Genomic DNA, 24,518 nt, shown 5'->3' on the forward strand with positions numbered 1-24,518 from the left:
ACTGGACATCCTCCTCTATCTTTTTTCACGTTATTCCTTCAAAACAAGGTCTTTCTCTGAACCTAGAGCTGGCTAGGTGTGTGACCAGCAGGCCCTGGTCACCCTCCTGTCCACTTCCCACGGAGCTGGGCTTACAGGGAAGCATGAGACTATGTCCAACTTGCTACATGGGTCCTGGGATCCGAATCCAGGTCCTGGTGCTTATGCCCAAGGGCTCTTGTCCACTGGTGCATCTCAGTAGCTCCCATGAAAAACCCTCCTCTACAAAAATCTGTCGATGCGGCATACTCACAACTGGGCTGCTCTCCTATCAAAACCTTTCAAATAAGGTGATATGGTACCGTTAGCTGTATTTTAGAATTTTATTTTTAAGAATTTCATACACACATGCAATATAACATGAACATGTCTACCCCCATTTCCCACCTTCATCTCACCCATCACTCCTCCCCAACTTCATGTCTTTTTCTTTCTTGATAACCCAGTAAGTGCTGTCCATGTGTGTGGGGCATCCACTGGAGCATGGGGAACCTCCTGGTAGCCATATCCTCAAAAACGAATGATTCTACCATTGACCTGGGCTGCTCTGAATCTTCCTTTTTCACTAGACAGCAGCCAATCGTCAAGTGCTGAAGATAAGAGACTGAGTGCCCAGCTCTAAATGGGACACCCGTATTAACCTCACCAGCAACACTGTCGAAATAGAGATGGCATGGATCGGGAGAAGGGCTGTGAGGTGCCGTCTTCTGGATGTGATACAGATAAGGCAATCATGAACTCACAGCCACTGTGGTTTCCTGCACAATACTTCATACAACATCAAGACGATTTCCAGGCCCCAACCCTTACTGAGGACCTACTGGGAGTGGACAATTACATTTTGTTTTTAAATCAGCGCCTCCAGTCCAAGGTTACTAAGAATTGCCTCAGAGGAGACTCTTCTATTCCAAGGCCAAACCATAAGTATGCATGGATTTCCCCTTTCCAACGATTTTGGGATTCTGGGGAAGGCCCTGGAAATATAGGAACTTATTGCCAGGCTAAATAAACACAGGCATGAAGGGACAAGCTGTTGTCTTAGAATGTTTTTCTTGAGTCTAAAAACCTCTCAGGAGCTAGGCTACCCTGGGAAGAACGAAAGGCAGCGGTGATGCTCCTTCACCCACCCCCATGTCCACTGGGAGGCCTGGGCACAGCTGCACCGAGGCTCCCGCAGCAAAGGACACTGGGGTTCCTCGGACTTTGGAGCGGAATGACCGAGAGCCACTCCTACAGCCCTGCTCACCCGCAGTTTAGCATGTCTTCATCTCCTGCGGTCTCACAACGGGCTCTCGGACTCAGTGTTCACGGGCCGGTGAGGCTCAGTTACCGCTCAGGTAACGGGACAGCACCTTGACAACAGCAGTGCCAGGAAGGAAGATGGCGGGCGAGGAACTTCGCGCCACCCATTAGTGCTCCCGACTGAACAGTTCTGACTGCGTCCATGGCCCTGACTGGCTAGTTTTCAGAAATCCATGCTGACCCAAGAGCAGCGGGACAAGTGATCCAAGGATCAGGACCCCAAATGATACTTCCCAGCAGATTTTCTCAGAGAAGGCTTCCTGGGGCCCGTGGAATAATTGCATTTAAACAGAGCTTGCACCTGGCTTTGCAGAGCCAAGCATCTGCTTTTTCAGCCTCAGACTTAAGTGTTTTTGACCCTGGAGAAAAAGAAGGACTGTTTAGGCCAGGCAGGCTACACAGGAACAGGATAGATGAGGTGATATAAAGCTTGGGGAGTTTGGGATGAGGCAGCTGACTTTATGGACAGGACTTTTGTCAAAATTTTCTGTCACTCTATCCAATTTCAGATAAGAAAAGTAAGTAAATCTTACGATTATTTAATACATACAGAAACTGGAGGTATGTGCCGACACTACTCCACGAAGGAAAGGAAAGCAGGACTCACCAGTTAAATGGCTCTGCAGCATGATAATCTGAGTTAGGATCCCCAGCACCAGTGTTAAAAGCATGGAGGCACATGGCTGCAACCCGAGAACTGGGACAGTGGTGATGATGGGAGGGGGTGGTAGACATAGGTAGATCCTTTGTGAGCTTTGCAGTCCAGCCAGCCTAGTCCAAATGGTGAGTTACAGGTTTAAAGAAAGACCCCGACTCAAAAAAATAAGATCGAGAGTGATAGAAAAAGACATCCAGTCAGGGATGGTGGCACACACCTTTAATCCCAGCACTAGGGAGGCAGAGGCAGAAGGATCTTGGTAAATTAGAGGCCAGTCTAATCTATAGAGTGAGTATCAGGACATCCAGGGCTACACAGAAAAACCCTGTCTCAAAACAAACAAACAAACAAAAACAAACAACAACAACAAGAGAACGAACAAAAGAAAAAAAATCGACATCCTACCTGACTTCCATACAGACACACAGGGGTTCATGCATTTATATACACTTAACATACAGAGAGAGAAGAGAGAGAGAGACAGAGACAGAGATAGACAGAGAGACAGAGACAGAGAGACAGAGAGAGACAGAGATTTGACTTAGCTTGGACAGGAAGCTGTAACCAAAGTCACAGGGAAACCAAGCATTTAGGAGACTGAGCGCATCCCCAAGCCCGAGAGGCAACACAACTAAAGCAAAGCCCTGGGAGGAATCACCAGGAAGGATCTAACTTGGAGGCCATTACAGCTGGAAGGGAGAGGGCAAGGCCGCACTGAACTAGGCCGATGCACTGGTGGACTTACTGTAAAAACACGAACCTGCAGGGTGGCTGTCTATTCGGTGATAGAGAGAGAATGGCCAGAGGCATTTGGGGGAGTCAAAAGCTGCCTGGCTACCTCTTGGGAGCTGACAGGATAGCAAAAATGCCAGGGAAGGCCTTGCCATAAAGACTAGCTGTAAGCAGAGAGGTGTGTAAGCTGGGAGTTCAGAGGTGAGAGGAGCTGGGAGGCGAGGCTAGCTGTGGGAAATCAGTTTCACAAGTTTCTAAGAAAACTGAGTGTAAGCTTTTACCCGTGGGCCAGCAGTCCTGAGTTCAGCTTGATCTGAACCCAGACTGTCATTTAGGACACTGTCAGTGGCATTGCCATTTGGGGAGGCTTGGGACCTTTCAATGAATGGTACACTGTCTCTGCTTCCCAAAGTGGGAATTTCTGTCCTTCCTAAGAAAAGCCTCACCTCACCACACTTCATGGTTCTTCCCTAAGCAAGCTGTCAAATTCATCAACTCCAAGAGACTACCTAAGGATCTCTATAAACCTCATTTTCAGTTTTTTCCCCCTCATGTCCTAAGACTGACTTCAGGTGCCTGGTCATGCTCTTTCGGGACACGATGACTAAGCTACACACCCAGCTTTCCGACTCCATTAATCTACTGAAGGTAAAGAGTGACTCCAGCAATTCCACCCATCGCGAAACCAAAAGGTGCTTCAGAAAAGAGTCGGCCTGTAGCCAGGATGACTGCCTTAGAGAAGACACCAGACTCAAACATGGACCTGTTCTCTGGTGCGCTGCAGCTTTCACTGTCAGCATTTCTGAGTGTTTTGAGCAGCTGGAGGCCATGTGCAGGAAAGGACAGCTGCCCAGAGACTTCTCAAAGGAACTCCATTGCTCTCCCTTTCAGCCTTAATGTGGGCCTCTGGACTCAGCTCTTTGCCCTCTATTCTAAGTTATTTTGCAAATGAGACAAGGCAGTGAACAGAATTCTATATGAGACATGGGGATTATTGGATTTTCCTTCTGAATTTGTGAATCGAGGTGCTGAGAACTTGGGATTTCCAGATGGTCTAGTCATTCTCTTTCTATAGCTCTTTCCTGCTGTCTCTCCACTTCCCCTGGCTCCCAGTACAGGGTTTCTTTGTAGCTTTGGAGCCTGTCCTGGAACTCACTATGTAGACCAGGCTGGCCCTGAACTCACAGAGATCCACCTGTCTCTGCCTCCTGAGTGCTGGGATTAAAGGTGTGTATGTGCACTACTGTCCTGCCAACTGTTTTCTTTTTAAATTGTAATTGGGTCTAGTGAATGAAAGGTTTTCTGAATCCTGCATGCTATTAAAAAAAAAAAAAATCAGCATCAACCATTGCATATGGCGGCAGAATGACATACGTACGTATGTTTTAAGTCCCCAAATCATAGGAAACATTAACCTGACAGTACTGAAACATAATTAGAAACTTTAGGTTCCATAATCCCAAGTGGAAACATAAGCCCATGTAGCACAGGAAATAAAACAATTACCATGGCATAAATCCTACACCGCATGCATATACATAACATAACAATAACAGTCATTCCCGCCAGGCAGCATTGTCTGCCATGCCTGAGTGCTCACATCGATGTTTCACAACTGCTGACACAGGATTGAGGGGGTACTGAATATGGAAATATGATAAACAATGAGGACACCTTTATGTAGACACAATTACTTCCCTCACGAGAGATACACATTCCAGATACCCTGTTGCCTGTCATCATTCATGGTCCTTAACAGTTCTTTTTCCCATTTGGTAAACATTCCAAGGTTCACAACCTAATTTTTTTCATAAACTATGACAGGATTTGTAGTAGTTTCATCTTGCATGTGACTTGTGGTGGTATTGTGTTCCCCAAAATATTGTGTACTCTAATAAATTTATCTGGGGTCAGAGAACAGACAGCCACTAGATACAAAGGCTAGAAAATGGTGGCACTCACACCTTTAATCCTAGCATTCCAGAGATAGAAATCCCTCTGGATCTCTGTGAGTTCAAGGCCACATTGGAAATAGCCAAGCATGGTGACACACCTTTAATCCCAGAAAGCCAGCCTTTAATCCCAGGGAGTGGTGGTAGAAAGCAAAAAGATATATAAGGTGTGAGGACCAGAAACTAGAGGCATTTGGCTGGTTCAGCATTTGGCTGGTTAAGCATTCAGGTTTTTGAGCAGTAATTCAGCTGAGACCCATTCCGGATGAGGACTAAGAGGCCTCCAGTCTGAGGAGACAAGACCAGCTGAGGATCCAGCGAGGTGAGATAGCTGTGGCTTGTTCTGTCTCTCTGATCTACCAGCATGGACCCCAATAACTCGCCTCGGGTTTGATTTTATTAATAAGAACTTTTAAGATTCCTGCTACAGTGACTATATACATAAATGCCTCGGTAACCCTAGCTTGCTTTTGTATATTTCTAGTTTATGGTGATGACATGTAAGGAATGCTTGAAAACGACAGGAAATGCATATTCAAATGAACACAGATTGAAGGTTAGAAACCCTGTCTCTGTCCTGGGTTTATTCTTACAACTTCCCTAAACATATTGTCCATCTGAGAGTCTGTGGCTTGAACTTGGAATGTCCCCGTTTCATGTTTTTTACTTTCAGCTCCCACTGTGTGATGCTATTTTGAGGAGGTAGATCTTTCTAGAAGTAGGGACTGCCTGGAAGTACATCACTAGGAGCAGACCTGCTTTGGAAGATTATACCCACCTATTTCCTACCTGTCAGTAGCTTCCTGTCTGCCAGTTATTGAGGTGGTTTGAATGAGAACAGCCCACATAGGCTCATATATTTGAATGCTTAGTCACCAGGGAGAGGATTAGGTGTGGCTTTGTTGGAGGAATTGTGTCACTGGGCTTAGATGTTTCAGAAAGCTTACACCAAGCCCCAGTTCACTCTCTTGGCCTGCAGATCATGATGTAGCTCTCTGCTATCATTCCTGAACCATGCATGCCACCATGCTCCTCATGATAACCAACTAACCTTCTGAAACTATGAGCAACCCCCCATTTATGTGTTTTATTTTATAAGAGTTACCTTGTTCATAGTGTCTCTTCATGGCAATAGAATAACGACAAAGACAGTTACATTTTTACTGCAAGATCCCATGACTTTGGTGGTCATCATGCCTCCCTTGTGCTAATGGACTGAGACCATAGGTTAGGAAAAACCCTCCCTTAAGTGGTTCTGCCATTTGTTTTATCACAGCAACACAGAAGTAACTAATACAAATGCCAGATTTAAGCAGTATAAATATACTGGGAGTAGGTGGATTACACATTTGAATTGAGGCGAGGATGATCATTGTCTCATGATGGTCTTGCTCATGTTGGGAATAAAAGACAATAGCAGAAAATATCTTTGCTTTGCAAAAAAATGAGCTCAGTCTGAAGTTGAGCTGTTCAAGCATAGTTTCTGATGATGCTAGGTGGGTAGTAGTAAGTAGCACAGTAAGGCACCACCTGTTTAGAAGCACAGAAATGGATGCCATCCCATAGAGTCTATACTATTTGATGAACTATGATATATTCAACGTATTATAAAAGCCATTGTGTTAGGTGACTTTGTTCAACTACAGACTAATAGAAATGATCTGAATATACTGAAGCTAAGAATCAACTTAGCTTTGTTTAGTAAAAAGTGTATCAAGTGCATTTTCAACCTACAATATACTTATTTAAGCTTGGGTTTTTGATAACATACCACCAAAGTAGAACAATTGTATTTACTGAAGAACAATGTCTTATACAAAATACCATACCTAAACAAAAAATAGTAAATTAAAACAAAGAAAATACCCCAAAAAACATGGATCTAGAAGATTGTAGTTGTTCTCATGCCCGCAAGGCCAAGTCTTATGATAAATGTCACACACCTGCAGAGGTAGATGTCCTCTGGACATGAACAAAACAACAAAAAATCCTGTGCATGTCTTTAAACTTGGTGAAATTGTACTTTTGAAACATATAAAAGCACACACCTGCCCTTATTAATCATACTGAAGCCTCATGACTTAGGTTTCCTTTCATTCTGTTATTACAGCCTTCCTGGTAAGAAATACTAAATTACTAAAGCTATAATGGTATTCACACCTACATTTTAGCCAGGCATCTATCTCATTATGTTTATGCAGCATGGGGGGCATTTCATGTTTAATATCAAGTGATTCCTCTAAAACAAACAAATCTTTCAGAAATTTAAGCAAGAATGACTTTTAAGCATGGTGTAATGGCTCAGGTCTATTTTTCCATGAAATAGAGTCAATTACAGGTTAACCTGGGTTCAGAGTAAGATACTGTGTCAAGCCAGGTGGTGGCGCATGCCTTTAATCCCAGCACTCGGGAGGCAGAGGCAGGCAGATCTCTGTGAGTTAGAGGCCAGCCTGGTCTACAAATCGAATTCCAGGAAAGGCACAAAGCTACACAAAGAAACCTTGTCTCGAAACAAAACAAAACAAAAGGATACTGTGTCAAAAACAGATAAAAAGGAAAGTGATTTTAATGATAACACACATGGTTACCTATGGCTTAGGGACAGATTTAGAAGCATGACTCATTACATATTAATCCACAAAAGGTAAGATCCTTGCAGTCTCTGGTAAAAAGATGCTTAACCTAGCACAATGTATCCTTTAGTATGAGTAAAGTACAAAGAACAAAATAAAAGTTACAACACAAGCCTGAAGTGAAATTAATACATGGATAAAAGTGCCATTACTTGTAAGCACATGATAATAATTTGACATTCAAGAAAAATACTGGCAAAGTCATATATTCTATCTAATATATGATTATGGTAGAATATTTGCAGTTATCTTCTGATTTGAGAATCTGTAAACTGGCCACAAAATAGTTGAGAACTCTAGTGTGCAGTCTTCAAGAAAACATATATCAAAGTATAAAATACAAAATATAAAATGACATCTGCCCTGAGAAGTAACCAACTGGGCTGCACTGGGAGATGCTAGGGTAAAGTAGATCAACTATGCTTTGTCATTTCCAGAAATGATTAGATCAGCAGGGTTTTACCCTGGCCTAAGGATTAACCCCTGCATGTGTTCAATGAGGGTGCTGTTGGGAGTGGTGAAATGCACGAGGTATGGCATAATTGGCAGAAGTCGATCACTGAGAAAATGTATCCTTCTTATATTTTCTACTGGTCTCTTCTTATAATGCACACTACTTACTTTTGTGTCCACAATGATAGAAACTCCTTTACTTGATGAATTCCCTGCCATAATGGACTGTGAGCCAAAGGGAAGAAATTCTCCCCCCTTGTTTCAAGTATTTGGCATTAATTAGCAATAAGAAAAAGAATAGAAAAGATACAGTATCAAAGATAAGCCAAGCATGGTGTTGGCACATCTTTGACCCCAGCATTGGGAAGGCAGAGGCAGGTAGATCTCTGAGTAGATGCCAACCTGGTAGTATCAGGACATCCAGGGCTACACAGAGCCTTATTTCTATTCTTTCTTTCTTTCTTTCTTTCTTTCTTTCTTTCTTTCTTTCTTTCTTTCTTTCTTTCTTTCTTTCTTTCTTTCTTTCTTTCTTTCTTTCTTTCTTTCTTTCTTTTTAAAAATATTTATTTATTTATTATGTTGTTTATTTATTATGTATACAGTGTTCTGTCTGCACATATCCCCGCAGGCCAGAAGAGGGCACCAGATCTCATTACAGATGGTTGTAAGCCACCATGTGGTTGCTGGGAATTGAACTCAGGACCTCTGGAAGAACAGTCAGTGCTCTTAACCTCTGAGCCATCTTTCCAGCCCCAGAGCCTTGTTTCAAAGCAAAAACAAAACACGCCCCAAACACAAAAAATCCAACAAAACAAAACAAGAAACATCAAAGAAGCTCCCACACAGTCTTAATAGAGAAATCCTAAGAATAAAACTTTATTTTCAACAGCTCATTAATATTACCCTAAAAACATATTAGAAACACATTTGATTTACATAAGGATCCAACATGAAAAGAAATACACATGACTTGACTAAAAAAAAAAAAACACTACCTTTAAAATTCATGCCTCACTGCTTTAAGAAATCTTAGATTAAGTCATCTGAAAATTTATTTACAAGAGTAAAAATTGGAAGTAAACATTCTAGAGACTTATCTTCTGAATTATTGACAAATTAATGCAATATTCTTTCTCAAATTCATTCACTGGAATCTTAAAAAATTATTGTTACATAAGGAATTTTCACAAAACCCTGAAAATTGTTTTATAGCTGATAACTTTGTTATAAAAGTTTTGATATTGGGTACATTCTCAGAGGTCTGCCAACTGAAGATATCTGCACATCCATTTAAGATTTCTCACTATGGTATGCACTATCATGTCTGTGAATACAACCAAGATGACTAAAGGCATTCCTACAGACAACATGACACTGGTTCTCTGCTCTATGCACCGGCATGTTAAGAATACTTTTCCATGTTAGGAATTCCTTCTAGTGTGAGTCTTCTCATGTATTTTAAGGGAACTGGAACGAGTAAAGGCTTTCCCACATTGCTTGCAAATGTAAGGTTTCTCACCAGTGTGAATTTGTTCATGTCTTTGACAATCACTTAAAGTATAAAAGGATTTCCCACATTGTTTACATACAAAAGGTTTCTCTCCACTGTGGATCCGTTCATGCCGTCGGAGGGAACTGTGACCAGTGAAGGCTTTCTCACATTGTTCACACTTATATGGTTTCTCTCCAGTGTGAATCCGCTCATGTATTCTAAACTTACTGAAGGAAAGGAAGCCCTTCCCGCACTGCTCACAGACATAGGGCTTTTCAACACTGTGAATCCTTTCATGATTTCGAAGGGCACTGGGGTTAGTGAAGGCCTTCCCACAATTCTTACAAACATAGGGTTTCTCACCACTGTGAATTTGTTCATGTCTCTGACAACCACTCAAAGAAGAGAAACCTTTTCCACAATGCTTACATACGTAGGGTTTTTCTCCACTGTGAATTCTTTCATGACGTCGAAGCGAACTACGATCCGTGAAGGCTTTCCCACATAGTTTACATACACAGAGTTTCTCTCCAGAATGAGTCAGTTCATGTTTTCGGAAGTTACTGGAAGAAATAAAACCTTTCCCACATTGCTTACATACATAGGGTTTCTCCCCACAGTGAATCCTTTCATGGCACCGAAGGGAGGTATGACGAGTGAAGGCTTTTCCACACTGCTTACATACATAGGGTTTCTCCCCACTGTGAATCCTCTCATGGTATCGAAGGGAACTGTCAACACTAAAGACTTTCCCACATTGCTTACATTTATAGGGTTTCTCTCCAGTGTGCGTCCTTTCATGGATTCGAAGGGTACTGGAAGAATTGAAACCTTTTCCACACTGCAGACATACATGGGGCTTCTCCCCGCTGTGAATCCTCTCGTGATATCGCAGAGAACTGAGAGTAGTGAAGGCTTTCTCACACAGCTTGCACAGATAGGGCTTTTCTCCAGTGTGACATCGCTTGTGGGTCTGAATGGAATTGTAATAGCTGAAGGCTTTCCCACACTGCTTACAGACGTAGGGTTTCTCTCCAGTGTGACAGCGCTTATGGGTTTGAAAGGAATAGTAGTAGGTGAAGGCCTTCCCACACTGTGTGCACACATAAGGTTTCTCTCCGGTGTGAGTTCTTTCATGGTCCTGAAAGTTAGTCAGATAACTGAAGGCCTTACCACATATATTACATCTGTATGGTTTCTCTCCAGTATGAGTACGTTCATGTCTTCGAATGTTACTCAGAAAAGAAAAGGATTTCCCACATTGTGTACATAAATAGGGTTTCTCTCCAGTGTGAGTTCTTTCATGTTCTTGAAAGTTAGTCAAGCAAGTAAAGGTTTTATCACATATATTGCATCTGTATGGTTTCTCTCCAGTGTGAGTTCGTTCGTGTCTTCGAATGTTACTCAAAAAAGAAAAGGTTTTCCCACATTGTTTACATACATAGGGTTTCTTTCCAGTGTGGATCTTTTCAACATACTGAAGAAAATCAGGATAAGTAAAAGCATTATAATGCTGCTCATCCATATATATTTCTTCTCTAGTTTCATTATTCACACGTATTTGAATGTAACCATTACTTCTGAAGATTTTCTCACACTGGTTAAATTCATAGGATCTCTGTCCAGTGTCAGTGTCTTCATGCTTTAGAAAGCATTCTGGATAAATGAAGGCTTTCTCACATTCCCCAATCTTATAGAGTCTCTCTCCACACAGCTCATATTGATGAGGTTTATGTGTAGTTTGAAGAGGCATAGACACATTAAGAGATGAATGACCAATGAGCATGTTGTCTTCATACACATGGCTTTCACAAATCATTGTTCTATGAGAAATTTTCCTGTTCACAATGGTGTTTGGAATCTGTCTCAAGATTTCTTCACATTCATTATCTTTGTTATGTTCCAACAGTCTTTCTACAACTTCATTTCTGTTTAAAAAAAAAGGAAAGTACACCAATAAAGTTATAAATTTCCTACCAGCAAAATTCCTGAGAATTTTGGAGTATGACTGAAGGTTCTACAGGATGTGGAGACAGGTAATATCAAGACACTGTATTCATATAGGGTTTCTTTTTGTGCTAACATTTACTTGTTTACTATTTGTGTGTGCACATGTTATGGTGTACATATGCAAGTCAGAGAACAGCTTGTAGGCGTTGATTCTCTTCTACTATAATGGGTCTCAGAGACTGAGTTCAGGTCATCAAGCTTGGTCGTGAATACCTTTACTTGATGAATCATTTTCCTAACCCAATCATATGAGACTTTTAATACCTCTCATAGGTTAATTATTTTGGAAATGATGAATGTTTAAGTCTTATTTAGTTTTGAGGTCAATCTCTTGCTATGATGCATGGGCTACCTTCAAATTCAACATTCCTCCAGACTCCTAGTAGCTGGGAATGAGGACATGAGTGATCACATTTGCCTTTATATCACAGATAAATGTACTTGATTATTCTTTATGCAAAATGCTTAAGCAAAAACTGTTTCTCTAAGATTTTTTCCATATATATATCTTGAAGATTGTTTCCAGAGTAAACATAAAATTTCTTTATATTTTCTATATACTGCATACTCAAAGCCTGAAGGAAGGCACACATTATTTTTTTATTAACTTTGTGTGTGGACAAAAGTTTGTATATACAAAACCATTAGAACATATCACTTGCAACATCATGGCAATACTGTAAGTATTTCCAATGCTATAGCACTTTTGGAGATAAATGCTTTAGATTATATCACCTTGAGGCTGGGCTTATTTGGATAGGTGTCTTGATTTTAAAAACTACTGGCAATTTTCACATTATGAGACACATTATCATGAGTTAGCAAAGTTACCTTTGATTTCTTCTAGAATATCTGTGGTCATTGTCTATGTGCTGGTCTTTTTGTGGTTTTCCTAGAATATAGACCCAGAAAAATCCGATTTACTAAGTTATAACAGAAAAACAAACAAACAAACAAAAACAAACAAACAGACTCTATATAGATTCACAATCTAACATGACCATGTCTGGTATAATCCCCAAATTTACCCTTTCTATATTCCAAATCATGGAGCAACATTTTCAAGCAAGACAGACTTATAATCTGATTGATTAAGTAGAAGTATGATCTCATTTATACCTATAGCAGCCAGGTTCCTGAAGGTTTCCTCCATCACATCTCTGTGCAGCTTCTTTTGGGAAGGATCTAGTAAAGCCCACTCCTCGACAGTGAAGTTTACAGCTACATCTTCAAAGGTCACAGAGTCCTAAAATAGCCAAGATGTTTCCAGAAAAAAAGATGAAACACACAACACTGAACATCTGTGAGTGTTCTCTAAATGTTTAATATATATCCTGATCATTATACTCTTATTTTACATCCATAACTGTACTCTCTAACACAGGCATTCCCACATTAGCTTTGAACTTTTGGTAAAGCACAGTACAACAATAACAAATCACCAAGTATGCTGATAGAACTTACAATTTCTACTGGTATACAGGCCTTCATCATTTCCCTATAATACTACTACTGGTAAAGACGTGTTAATAAGCAGCTGCCTTACAATCACATATTTTAAGAATAGGTTATGAGGGTGAGTTTCCTCATCCAATGCTAGTTCCCATGGCCATAATGTTCTACCTCATTGTAGACCCCAAGCAATGGAACTAAGTGACAAGATTGCATCATCTGAACCTCGACATAAAATAAACCTTTCAACCCGTAAGTTGTAAGTTACTTTTCTCATCACCGTGACTAAAAGCAATTCGTGAAAGGAAAGATTTATTTGGAATTATGTCTTGAGAGGGTAAAGTCTATCATAGCGGGGGCAGACATGGCAGAATTCATGGGGATAGGATCATGCAGCAGGGATTCCACATCAGTGAAGATCAAGAAACAGAGCAGGGAATGCTGGTTTCTACTTGAATTCTTCCTTTTTCCTCTTTTATTCAGCTTGGCGGCTCAGATTATGGTTATGTGTACTGGTTAGTAATGAATAACCTGGCAGATGGGCATCTGGATACACCCGTAGGGATTTATCTTGATTATGCTAACTGACTTGAGATAATCCATTTTAATTGTGGGTGAGACCATCCCCTAGACATGGGATTCTGGACTGTATAAAATGGAGAAAGTGAGCTGAACACTAGCATGCATTCATTACTTTCTTCTTCTGACTTTAGATGTAATACGATCAGCTGCTTCAAGTTCCTGCTCCCTTGACTTCCCCATCAGGATGAACTATATCTTGAACTATGAATTAAACCCTTCCTTTCTTAAACTGCATTCACTAGGGCACTTTACAATAACAACACAAAAAGAAAATAAGATAGGTACCACACAGATTCACAGTGGGTATTACCTCCTCAGTTACCTTTCTGCAAACACTCTCCCAGACATATTCAGGGATGTGTCTCCTAGGTGACTCCAAATGACCAACTTAATAAGAAGACTAATCATCACAAAAACCTTCAGTTGCTTTTCCCAGGTATATTGTATAGGGATGCAAAGCTAATTAACATACCCCACTGTTCAAGATAACATTAACAGACTGATTAAGAATAGATCATTGGTGCCTAACCCAATCATCAATCAGGCCTTATCCAGCAGCTGATGGGAACAGATGCAGAGACCTACAGCCAAACATTAGGCAGAAATTGGGTAACCCCATGGAAGAGGAGGAGGAAAGACTTTAGGAGCCAGAGGGGTCGAGATCATGACCCACAGAATCAACTAAGCAGATCTCATAGGGGCTCACAGAAACTTAAAAGGCAATCACAGAGCATGCAGGGGTTGTGCTAGGTCCTCCATATATATGTTAAAGTTGTTAGCTTGGTGTTTTTGTGGGACTCCTAACAGTGGGAGTAGGTGTGTCTCTGACTCTTTTGCCTGCTCTTAGGATTCCTTTTCTCCTACTGGTTGCCTCACCCGGCCTTGATATGACGGTTTGTGCCTCGTCTAATTGCATCTTTTTATGCTGTGTTAGACTGATACCCCAGGGAGGTCTACTCTTTTTTGAAGGAAAATGGAGGAGGAATGGATCTGAGGGAGAGGGGAGGTGGAAGGCCTGGGAGGAGTGGAGGGAGGGGAAACTGTGATAGGGATATAGTGTATGAAAGAATTAAAACAAAACAACAACAAAGAATAGATAGTGAAAGGGTCTAGGTGATGGCTCAATATATAAAGCACTTGCCATGCAAGCCTGAGTTTGAACTCCCTAGAACTCAAGTAAAGCCAGACATGGTAAGGCATATTTACAAATTCAACTGTGGAATCCTGTAAAAATAAAAAAATATGTTAAATATTTTCTTCCTGGAAACAGGAAGAATCAAGGCATAATTAAAACAAAATCAAAGCAAACAAAACAAAACAAAACAAAAAACCCAACATCCAGCAGTATAGATCAAATCTTGTAGTTCAGTATCAAAGGTCTAGGAACTCCTATGGCAAGATGATATGTAGAGACAGGGCAATCCCTGGAAGCTGGTGGGCCAACTAGCCTGGCAATGCAGTACTGAACAACAGAGATTGTCATCTGACTTCTAAACACAACGCTTGTATTTGCAAGCGTGCAAATGAAAACAAAAAGTTGGTTTATCACATAGCAGGCATTTTACAACAATGTCATAAATCACAAATCTCTTTAATATAGAATAAAAGAAAAAACTGACTTTTGGAAACATGCATTGTAGTTCCCCTCTCTACTAGCAGATATAATGCTATCCATTGAAATAGGAAAAAACAACTTCAATATTTTCAGATCACAGTCGAATTTTGAACTTAAATCTGTAAGAAATGGATGGAGACATTAAAACCTATGACTCTTGGGTTAGGCTTTAAGATAGGAAGATAGGGATAGTCAGCCCTAGTTTGGTTCTGTGAAGCATGAAAACAAGGCAACAGATGAAAGTGAGTGGCTGTAGGTGTTAGACCAGAAAAGCAAACTTGGCGGACTTAGGAGATTAGGGAGAAAAACAAAGCAGGAGAAGCAGAACTCCGCAACCTTTGACTTGTGGGAGGAGATGATCCTCTTTGTAGGGGTTAGGTGAAAGAGAAAACTACAGTCTGGTGAAGAAAGGTGCAGGTTTGTGAAGAGCACAAATAGTGATTAACAAGGAACAATGAACCAAAATGACATTACAATCCTAAACATATGCAAAGATTCCGACACACCTCATCTTATAAAAAGCATACCAAAGGCTGGTTCTCAGAACCCACATGGTGGCCCATAATCATCCACAACTTCAGTTGCAAGGTACCTACAGTTTCAGGGAATGCCCTCTTCTGACCTCCACAGGCATCAGACATGCATGTGGTGCATACATAAACATGTAGGCAAGACATCCATACATAAATATATCAAAAAAATCATACTATTGGAATTAAAGACAGATTAACACTAATCCAATACTATGGGGTGATTTTAATACCCCACTGTCTCCAATAGACAGGTTATTTAGACAAGAAATAGAAAAATATCAGAATTAAGTGTTAGAGTCATACATCAAAAGAATGTAACATATCTATAGAATATTCTGCCCAAATATCAAAGAATATATATTCTACTCAGCAGCCCATGGAAGCTTCTCCAAAAATAAACTATATCCTGGGTCACAAAAAAACTCTTAACAAATTCTGAAAGACTGAAATAACTCCATGTATCCTATCTGACCACAATGCAATAAAACTTAAAATCAACAGTGAACAAATGTTTAGTAAGTACACAAACTCAGAGATTGAACAACTCATTATTGAATGATGAATGGTTTAAAGAGGAAATCAAAAAAGAAATCAAAATTCCTGGAACTAAATAATAATGAAAACACAAAACCTTTGGGACATATAAAAAACAAAACAAAATAGTCTGCAAAGGAAGTTTATAGCTTCAAGCGCTATAAACTTGCTGCTTAAAAAATCAGGACACAGGGCTGGAGAGATGGCTCAGCAGTTAAGAGCACTGGCTCTTCTTCCAGAGGTCCTGAGTTCAATTCCCGGCAACCACATGGTGGCTCATAACCATTCATAATGAGATCTGGTGCCCTCTTCTGGCCTGCAAGCATGCATGTAGGCAGAACACTGTACACATAATAAAAAAATAAATCTTAAAAAAAAAAAATCAGGAAGCACTTACAGTTCACAAAGGAACCCAAATTCAGGTTAAACCTGTCCCTGAGCTTTGAGACCATCTCACCACACAGGCACAGCTCATGATATATATGACTCCAGGAACTGAGTAGAGGAACTCTGAGTGGCCAAGAAATTTCATTTAGCCATCTCCACATACATTTTTTTCTTTCCTTCAACTTCCCTTTTGGTAAACAGCACCGATTATAAACGTTCTATCTCACGATGCCTTCTCTCTTCTTGAGGAGTCTTTCCTCACTGTTCGTAGACGATGACACTTAAAATATATATCCATTTTCTTTTTCTTTTTTTTGGTTTTTCGAGACAGGGTTTCTCTGTGTAGCTTTGCACCTTTCCTGGAGCTCACTTGGCAGCCCAGGCTGGCCTCGAACTCACAGAGATCCGCCTGCCTCTGCCTCCCGAGTGCTGGGATTAAAGGCGTGTGCCACCACCGCCCGGTTCCATTTTTTAAGTTATTACTCAGTGGGATACAAACTAGCCGGAGACCCGTTTTTGCCTCAAAACAACGACTTCATCTTTAATAACAAAATACTTAAGTGAAGTTTCCTTAAGTTTTTCTCCAATCTTGTCACTTTTCTTTTTTATTCACCCCCATCCTGGGCTAGAACAGGGCCCTTTAACTTATCATCAACTTATCTGACCTGAGAGGAAACTTTCAGAGCTTAAGTTGCTACAGTCCCATCTTCTCAAAAACTGCCGTCCGTAGCTAAAACCCAAACGCCTTTTCTGCCCAGCCCTGGAGATGCTTGCACATACTGTATTTGAGGTTTCCCTGCGATTGCCAATACTCGCTTCAAGTAAAAGCCATGCCCCACCTCGCTCGCCTTTCATTCTGCTTTTTTTTTAAATTAATTAATTTATTTTTATTTTATGTACGTTGGTGTTTTGCCATGGATATTGGGTCCGCTGGAACTGGAATTACAGACAGTTGTGAGCTGCCATGTGGGTACTGGGAATTGAACTCAGTGGAAGAGCAGTCAGTGCTCTTAACCACTGAGCCCCTCATTCTGCTTTAAAATCAATGTCCACAAGCAGTTCTAAGACAAAAACATTCATTACTTCATGGAGGGCCTCAACTACGTGTGTATGCGGATACCCCCCTTTTAACGAGCTGGCCAAACAGTAAATACCAAGCGGTGCAGGGACGTTTGGGACTAAGCAGCACCTGGATGGGGGACAAACTCATGGAGTTTTAGACGTCGCTGCTGGAGACCTTCAGAGGCTCCCAGGACCCTGGGCACCCGCGATCCCCTCCCCCGGAGCCCGGGGCCCCTCGGCTCTGCGCCTCTGCGCAGTCGGGAGTCCCAGGTGCAGCGGCGCAGAGGCCGCCGGGGTCCGTCACCCCGGAAGCAGAGGGACGGAGCCCCCCATCACCCCCTCCTCCCGCCCGCCCGCCCGCCCGCTCGCCCGCAGCTCACCATGTCTGCGCTCGGGGCCTCGCCGGCCACACATCCAGCGAGGCTCAGTCACCCCGGGCCCCCACGGATGACGTGACAGCACCGCGACCGTGGCGGTGCGGGCAGCGAGATGGCGGGAGAGGGACTTCCGCCCCGCTCGCTGGCGCTGCAGCCGGGGCCGGCGAGTGCACTCATCGGACACTGTGTCTGCACCCGCGCTTCCCTGGGACCCTCAAAACTGTTGCTGCCCTTAGGTGTCGCACGGCTACGGAGGCCGAACCATCCCGACTCCCTCTTCCGTCAGTACGTATCCGCGACTAGGGAGGCAACAGGAAGAAGGATGGCGGGCGAGGGACTTCCGCCCCGCCCGCCGGGGCGCCTGTCCCGACGGCTCGCGGTCCACCCCACGGCCTTCAGCATGGCTCCTGGGGTTGTCGGGCCCACAGCTACACAGGCTGAGCAACCCCCTGCCTCAGCTGCCGGGACCACGCAAGCCTGCGACTGTCCCGGCGCAGGGAAAAGGGATGGAGGGTGAGGAGCTTCCGCCCCGCCCCCCGGCTGTCCTGATTGGACATCTCATATCGCTTTCAGATTCAGAGTAAAGCTGGTTTATCACCTTACCCGAATTAACTAAGGGACATTGAGGGAAGATCCAAATGAATAAAATTAAAGATGAAAAAGGAGTCATTACAACGGACGACAGTGGATATTCTTTAAAAATCTTTATTTCAGAAAACTGGAAAAGCTAAAAATGTATGCATTTTTTGATACATGTATAATTTACCAATGTTAAATCTAGATGAGATAAATAATTTAAATTGGCTCCAAGCCCCTAGTGAAATAGAAGCAGTAATGAAACATTTAACCAAAAAAAGCCTAGGGCCAGATGGATTTAGGCCAGAATTACATCACACCTTAAAAGAACACCAATAATCTCACAAAGTAGAAACAGAGTAACATTTCTTAACTTTTTTATGAAGTCACTATTAACTCTGATACCAAATCCACAAAAGACCCAACCAAAGGAAAAGAATAGATCATTATCGCCTATGAATATAGATAAAAAACTTTCAATAGAATATTTGCAAACCAAATCCAATAACACATCAAAACCATTATCCACCATATTCAAGGTGGCTTGATGCATTCCAGAGATGTAGGGATGGTCCAGCAAACTTAATCTACCAGATAAACAGACTGAAAGACAAAAACCACACAGTCATTTCATTAGATGCAGAAAAGGCCTTTGACAAAACCTAACACCCCCTCATGATAAAAGTTCTGGGGAGACTAGGGATATAAGGGACTTAATAAAGGTGATTTACCACAAGCCCACAACTGACATCATCCTAACTGAAAGAAACTCAAAACATTTTCACTAAAATCATGAACAAGACAAGATTGTCTATTCCCTCCTACCTGTTCAACATAGCGCTTAAGGTCTTTAGCTACAGCAGATGAGACAACTGAAGGACATCAGGGTGATACAATAGGAAAAGAAAAGTTCAAAGTATCACTATTTACAGATGATATGATTTTATACATAAAGGGCCCTAAAAACTTCAACAGGAAACTTCTACAGCTGACAAACACGTTCAACAAGTAGCAGGATTCAAAATTACATAAAAATCAATAGCCTTCTTATAAACAAAACGACAAACAGGCTGAGAAAGAAGTCAGGGAGAAACAATGTTTTTCCACAATGGCTTCAGAAAGTATCTTGGGATCACATTCTCATGGATAAGCAGGATTAATATTGTGAAAATGGCCATTTTACCAAATTCTACAGATACAACACAATCCTAATCAAAATTCCAACTCTTAGTATCAAGAAAACAAATAACCTAATTAAAAAATGGGCACAGAACTTCACAGAAATTAAAAAAATTTCAACTTCATATGGAAACACAAATCCCAGGATAGCTAACAATGGTTACTTATTACCCTGCACAAAACTCAATTCCAAATGAATCAAGGGCTTCAACATAAGACTAGATACCCTGAATGTAACAGAAGAGAAAGTGATGAACAGGCTTGAAGTTGCTGGCATAGGAAAGAATTTTCTGAACAGAACACCAATACTACACACATTAATACCAACAATTAATACATGGAATCCATGAAGCTAAGAAGCTTGTGCACAACAAAGGATACCATCAATTTGAACAAAGCAACAGCCTACAGGATGGGAAAATATCTTTACCTTCCACGGACTGGCCCATGGGGTACCATGACCGTAGGAGAACCAGGGTTTGGGTAGTCAGGAAGGCAAGGCTTCGGTGAATGACAGACAGACAACACACTCAGAAGTGGTTTGAATCTGTTGCAATTTTATTTTTGTAAATCAGTAGTTTATATACAGAAAAGAAAACTATCAAGTCATACAAGGAGCAACAAGAGCTTGGCAATAATTCAATTACATCACCTTTAAAAAAACAGCAAGCACACAATTATTAATCAGCGCTAGACACATCCCTTCACCCACAAAAACTTTATGACCCAAAGAGCAGTCTGTGATTTCTAAACTTAATATAGTCCCTAGACTTGTGTAGACTTCTTGCGGTTGTAGCTGTGACCTTTATCTTATCTCAGCAGCTTTTTAGTTTATTATACATTTCTACTTCTCTTGTTCTCGTGGCCCACATGGCCAATTTGGATGCTGTAGACCCTCTCTAAGTCTTTCTTCAGTTCTTCCACCACATATCTCTTCTAATATAAAACCTTTTTACCTGCTTTTTTTGCCTGTAAGGGGAAGGGGTTCTGTTGTAGTCCTTAAGTTTCCCATGCTGAACTTCCTCAACAGAGGGGCCCACCATCTGCCTCCTATGAGATAACGTTTTCTACCATAAATCACTTTAGTTGGGATTCTTAAAGGATTCCTAGTGGGTGAGTGTTCATTCCCTAGAAGTGCCTGAACCTTTGTACTTTCTTTATCTAGCGCCTTGGGGTCTTTAAGAAATAGCTCAATCTGCTATATCTGATTAAGATCCATGTCCAGCTTCCCCTTCCCTCCATAGTTCACAACCCAAGCATTCATTAATATTGGCTGTGCTTCATAGATTAATTAGAACATTGTCAGAAAAGCAGTTATCCAGAATCCATAGCCCAGGGAGCTCATGATCTGTGAGGCACGTCTTCTTTGAGAGGAAGCAAGACTAGGGCACTCTGCCAGGGACCTCCAGGGAGCTTAGTCCCGTGGGACACGTATCTCCCATCCACTATTATTGGCATAATTGTTCATGTCACATGGACGACACTGGAGTTAGTGTGGCATTTACCAATTATCTATCTGATAGAGGATTAGTATCTAGAATATATAAAGAACAAAAAATCCCTTATTATCAAGAAAACTAATAACCTTATTAAAAAATGGAGTACCGAACTAAACAGTTCTCAAAAGATGAAACAAATATGGCTGAGAAACACTTAAATGTTAAACATCCTTAGCCATTAAGGGTATGCAAGTGAAAACTACTTTGAGATTTCCCTGGGGAAGACCACCTCTCTCACACTACTTTGAGATTTCCCTGGGGAAGACCACCTCTCTCACACTACTTTGAGATTTCCCTGGGGAAGACCACCTCTCTCACACTACTTTGAGATTTCCCTGGGGAAGACCACCGCTCTCACTCCCAGCTTTACTCAGTGCCTGTAGGTCTTTGAGGCCTTGTAGGCTTTCCCCCATCCAGTTTGTCATGTTCATTGGTGTAACACTGTTCGGAATGGTCAAATCAGTTAAACAAATCACAGCGGACACTGGTGAAGTTATGGGGAAAGGGGACCATGTATTCACTGGAAGATGCTGGTGAGTGTGGGAGGAAAGGGGAACACCTATTCATTGCTTGTGGGAGTGCAAGCTGGAAGGCCCACAATGGAGGTTCCTCATGAATTTGAGAATTGATCTACCTCAAGATCCAGCTATACTACTCCTTGGCATATACCACAAGGGCTCTCATCTTACTACAGAGATACTTGCTCCTCTGTGTTCACTGGTGCTCTATTCATAAGACCCAGAAATTGGAAACAGCCTAGTGCTGCGGGCCGCAGGAATATATCATAAGAACTCAGCTGGTTATGGCAAAGTCACTACCTGGAGGGATCAGGGAATTCCTCCAGAGGAAGCCAAATCCCAAGGAGTTTTTGGTGTTACTTGGCTTGTTATATATCAGCTGTCTTCTGTTATGAAAATCATGTGTGCCTTCATAGCTTTCCCAATTGACTTTTCCCTAAGAAGGGCTAACAGTGTAGACTGATCACTCTCTGGACATACACATTCCAGGTATTTGGAGAACAGCCTCAGGAAAGGCTTTCTCTGGAATCAGATTATCTCCCTTGGCCACTTTCAAGGACTACAGGAAACACCACCCAGGTGGGCGCCCATTGTTAGTCCCAGGTGGACTAACAATGATAACAGCCCACATGCAACTCTCCTGATTTACGGTAAATTCCAGAAGGAGACACCGCCTAGGAGAGGTGGATGTTAAGTAATAGTTTTACACAATTTAGCTCGGACCCTCCCTTTATATACCGAGACTTCCAGGAGGTAGGGGAGAAGAGAAAAAGAGAATGGAAGAACTAGATGGGTAAGAACTTGAGAGGAACGGACTGAGATGGAGAAGAACTAGATTGAAGGGCTAGAAGAGAGGACTAGAGGAACAAGATGGAAGATGAGGAAGAGCCAGATGGGGAAGAACAAGATGAAGTAGAACGAGAAGAGGAGAGAGGAGGCGGGAGGGGAGATGATATGGGAAGGAACAAAGTGGATGAGAACCTAGAAGGGGCAGAACTAGATGAAGAAATTAAGATAGAACCTAGAGGGGATCACAGACAAGTGTAGAGAGAAATCAGGCTAAAGATGACCTAAATATGAGAGCAGAATGTAAGCTTGTAACTGTCACAGAATAATAAAGTATATGGACTAGGAGTTTTGTGTACATAGATTCATTTCATTTCATCAAAGATTAATTATCAGCTGGTTGTAGATTCTTCCCGGACCCTAGGAGGGGACTATCGAGGGGCTGGACCCCCTTAGTCCCCGATAGCCTAGATACCCATTGACTGATGGAAATGAAAATGTGGTACGTTTGCACAGTGAAATATTATTTAGCTGTTAGAGAAATGAAATTATAGAATCTGAAGTTTGGAACTAGAAACACCATCTTAAGTGAAGTAACTTAGCCTTCCAAAGACTAATATCTCACGTTTTCTCTTATATGTGGACGTTAGCTTCTAAACTTTTGCTATTAGTGTTATAGTTCATATGATCACAGAGGTTAGATAGGAAGGGGCCAGGGAAGGAGGGCATCCCCCAAGAAAGTAGAATATAGTGTTATGGAGAGATAAATGGGACACTAGGAGCATTAAACTGAGAAGCGATTGGGAGAGGAGGGTAAAGGAGGGAATATGGGGAGCGGTAACCAACACTTAAGGCCTTATGAAAATCCATGTGGAAACCTACTACGTAGAAGTTTCCTAAAGTATGTGCATTTGTGAAGGGAATTTAAATGGAGTCACCATATAATGGGGGAGATAATGCCACAACTATGTGTTATGCTGCCAAATAAATTTTCCAGTGCCAGGAATGGGTTACATCTTGTTGAATCATTAGCCAAAGGAGTCACTTATCTTATCTCTGAGAGAAACTGAACATTTTGTTCATCATTTAATGTGACCATCCCCACCCAGGCCTGGCTGAAATGGAGCTTCAAGGAGACCATGGCAAAGGCAAGGTATGTATCTTTGGGAGCCACATGATGCAGATAAGGATATAAGTCATGGTTACTCAGGATAGAATGAAATGGTCTATAGATAAATTGAGGGATGCAGAACATAGGGAGATACATAAGGAAGATGATATCCATGAATCTGTGTCTAAGTGCTGAATTGAGGTTAAGTACCAGCTTGAAGTGGTAGGAAGGAAAATTTTCACCCCATCAATAAAGTCATATACCATTGTCCCACATTAAAAAAAAAATCACTGATCAATCTAAAACCCATAAAATCTTAAGGAATCTTTCTTGTCTGGATAAAAACATATCCAAAAATGTTGGTGGAATTGAACATCATCAATTGGAGGAAAATTTACCTTCCAGAAAATGAATTTTTTTCTGGTTCATTATCAGTTAGTTGGTTATCAAATTGCTGAAGAAGCATCTCATGGAGGGAGTGGGCCAGGGCATATACAGACTTGAGTATGTTATAATGTGCATTATTTATGGTGAGGTTGAAACTGTGCTATGTAGCCTTTCCTATGAGGCAGTGGATAAACAATTAGTGTACAAGAAGGAGCATTTTAGATTTAACAAGTAAAATACAACTATCCTAATTTTCTAGAGTAATTATATTTTAAAAAGTAAATGTTGATATCTCATAAAGTCCCAAATTATTTTCCATTTCAGAAATCCAGTATTCTCCTTTCTTTTTCTCTAAACACTCAAGAATGATACTAATGAAGGCATGTTTTCAATTCTCCCATCCCATACAACTTCACCTGTGAATATTGGAAGACCTGGAGGAATGTTGAAATCTGGCAATTGTTGACCACATTGTACCACTAAGTGCTATTTCAAATCTTCTGTTTCCATATATGTAATTAGGAACAATTTTATTACATTTTGCATCCTAAATTATTCTATAGTAATTTGGGGTTTTTCCTGAGTTGGGGCTTGAACCCTGGGCCTTGTGCATGCTAGACAAGTGCTCTGCTATTGAGCTACATCCCAA

General features: G+C 41.5%; 1 protein-coding gene across 2 annotated transcripts; it reads right to left on the reverse strand.

Moving 5' to 3' along the window:
- Nucleotides 1-8,617: 8,617 nt before the first annotated feature.
- On the reverse strand, nt 8,618-17,956 carry LOC102909742 (uncharacterized). Of its 2 annotated transcripts, none has more exons than XM_006989876.4 (4): nt 17,817-17,956; nt 12,391-12,517; nt 12,103-12,163; nt 8,618-11,189 (listed from the first exon to the last, which is right to left on the reverse strand). In XM_006989876.4, the coding sequence occupies exons 1-4, from the start codon at nt 17,817-17,819 to the stop codon at nt 9,191-9,193; spliced, it is 2,190 nt and encodes a 729-aa protein (XP_006989938.1). In that variant the 5' UTR covers nt 17,820-17,956; the 3' UTR covers nt 8,618-9,190. The 2 variants fall into 2 exon arrangements, with proteins under 2 accessions (XP_006989938.1, XP_076409354.1); XM_076553239.1 differs by lacking the exon at nt 17,817-17,956 and adding an exon at nt 17,564-17,672.
- Nucleotides 17,957-24,518: the final 6,562 nt, after the last annotated feature.

The sequence above is a fragment of the Peromyscus maniculatus genome, chromosome 17, assembly GCF_049852395.1.
Source record: "Peromyscus maniculatus bairdii isolate BWxNUB_F1_BW_parent chromosome 17, HU_Pman_BW_mat_3.1, whole genome shotgun sequence".
Classification (NCBI taxonomy): Eukaryota; Metazoa; Chordata; class Mammalia; order Rodentia; family Cricetidae; genus Peromyscus; species Peromyscus maniculatus.

Excerpts from the sequence above, each read along its gene's own strand:
- LOC102909742 (XM_076553239.1), bottom strand. The coding sequence starts at position 17,584 with ATGAGTTTGTCCCCCATCCAG. Across the intron at positions 12,164-12,390 it reads CAGGAACCTGGCTGCTATAG|GAAAACCACAAAAAGACCAG; the intron begins GTATAAATGAGA and ends TCTATATTCTAG. Across the intron at positions 11,190-12,102 it reads TATTCTAGAAGAAATCAAAG|AAATGAAGTTGTAGAAAGAC; the intron begins GTAACTTTGCTA and ends TTTTTTAAACAG.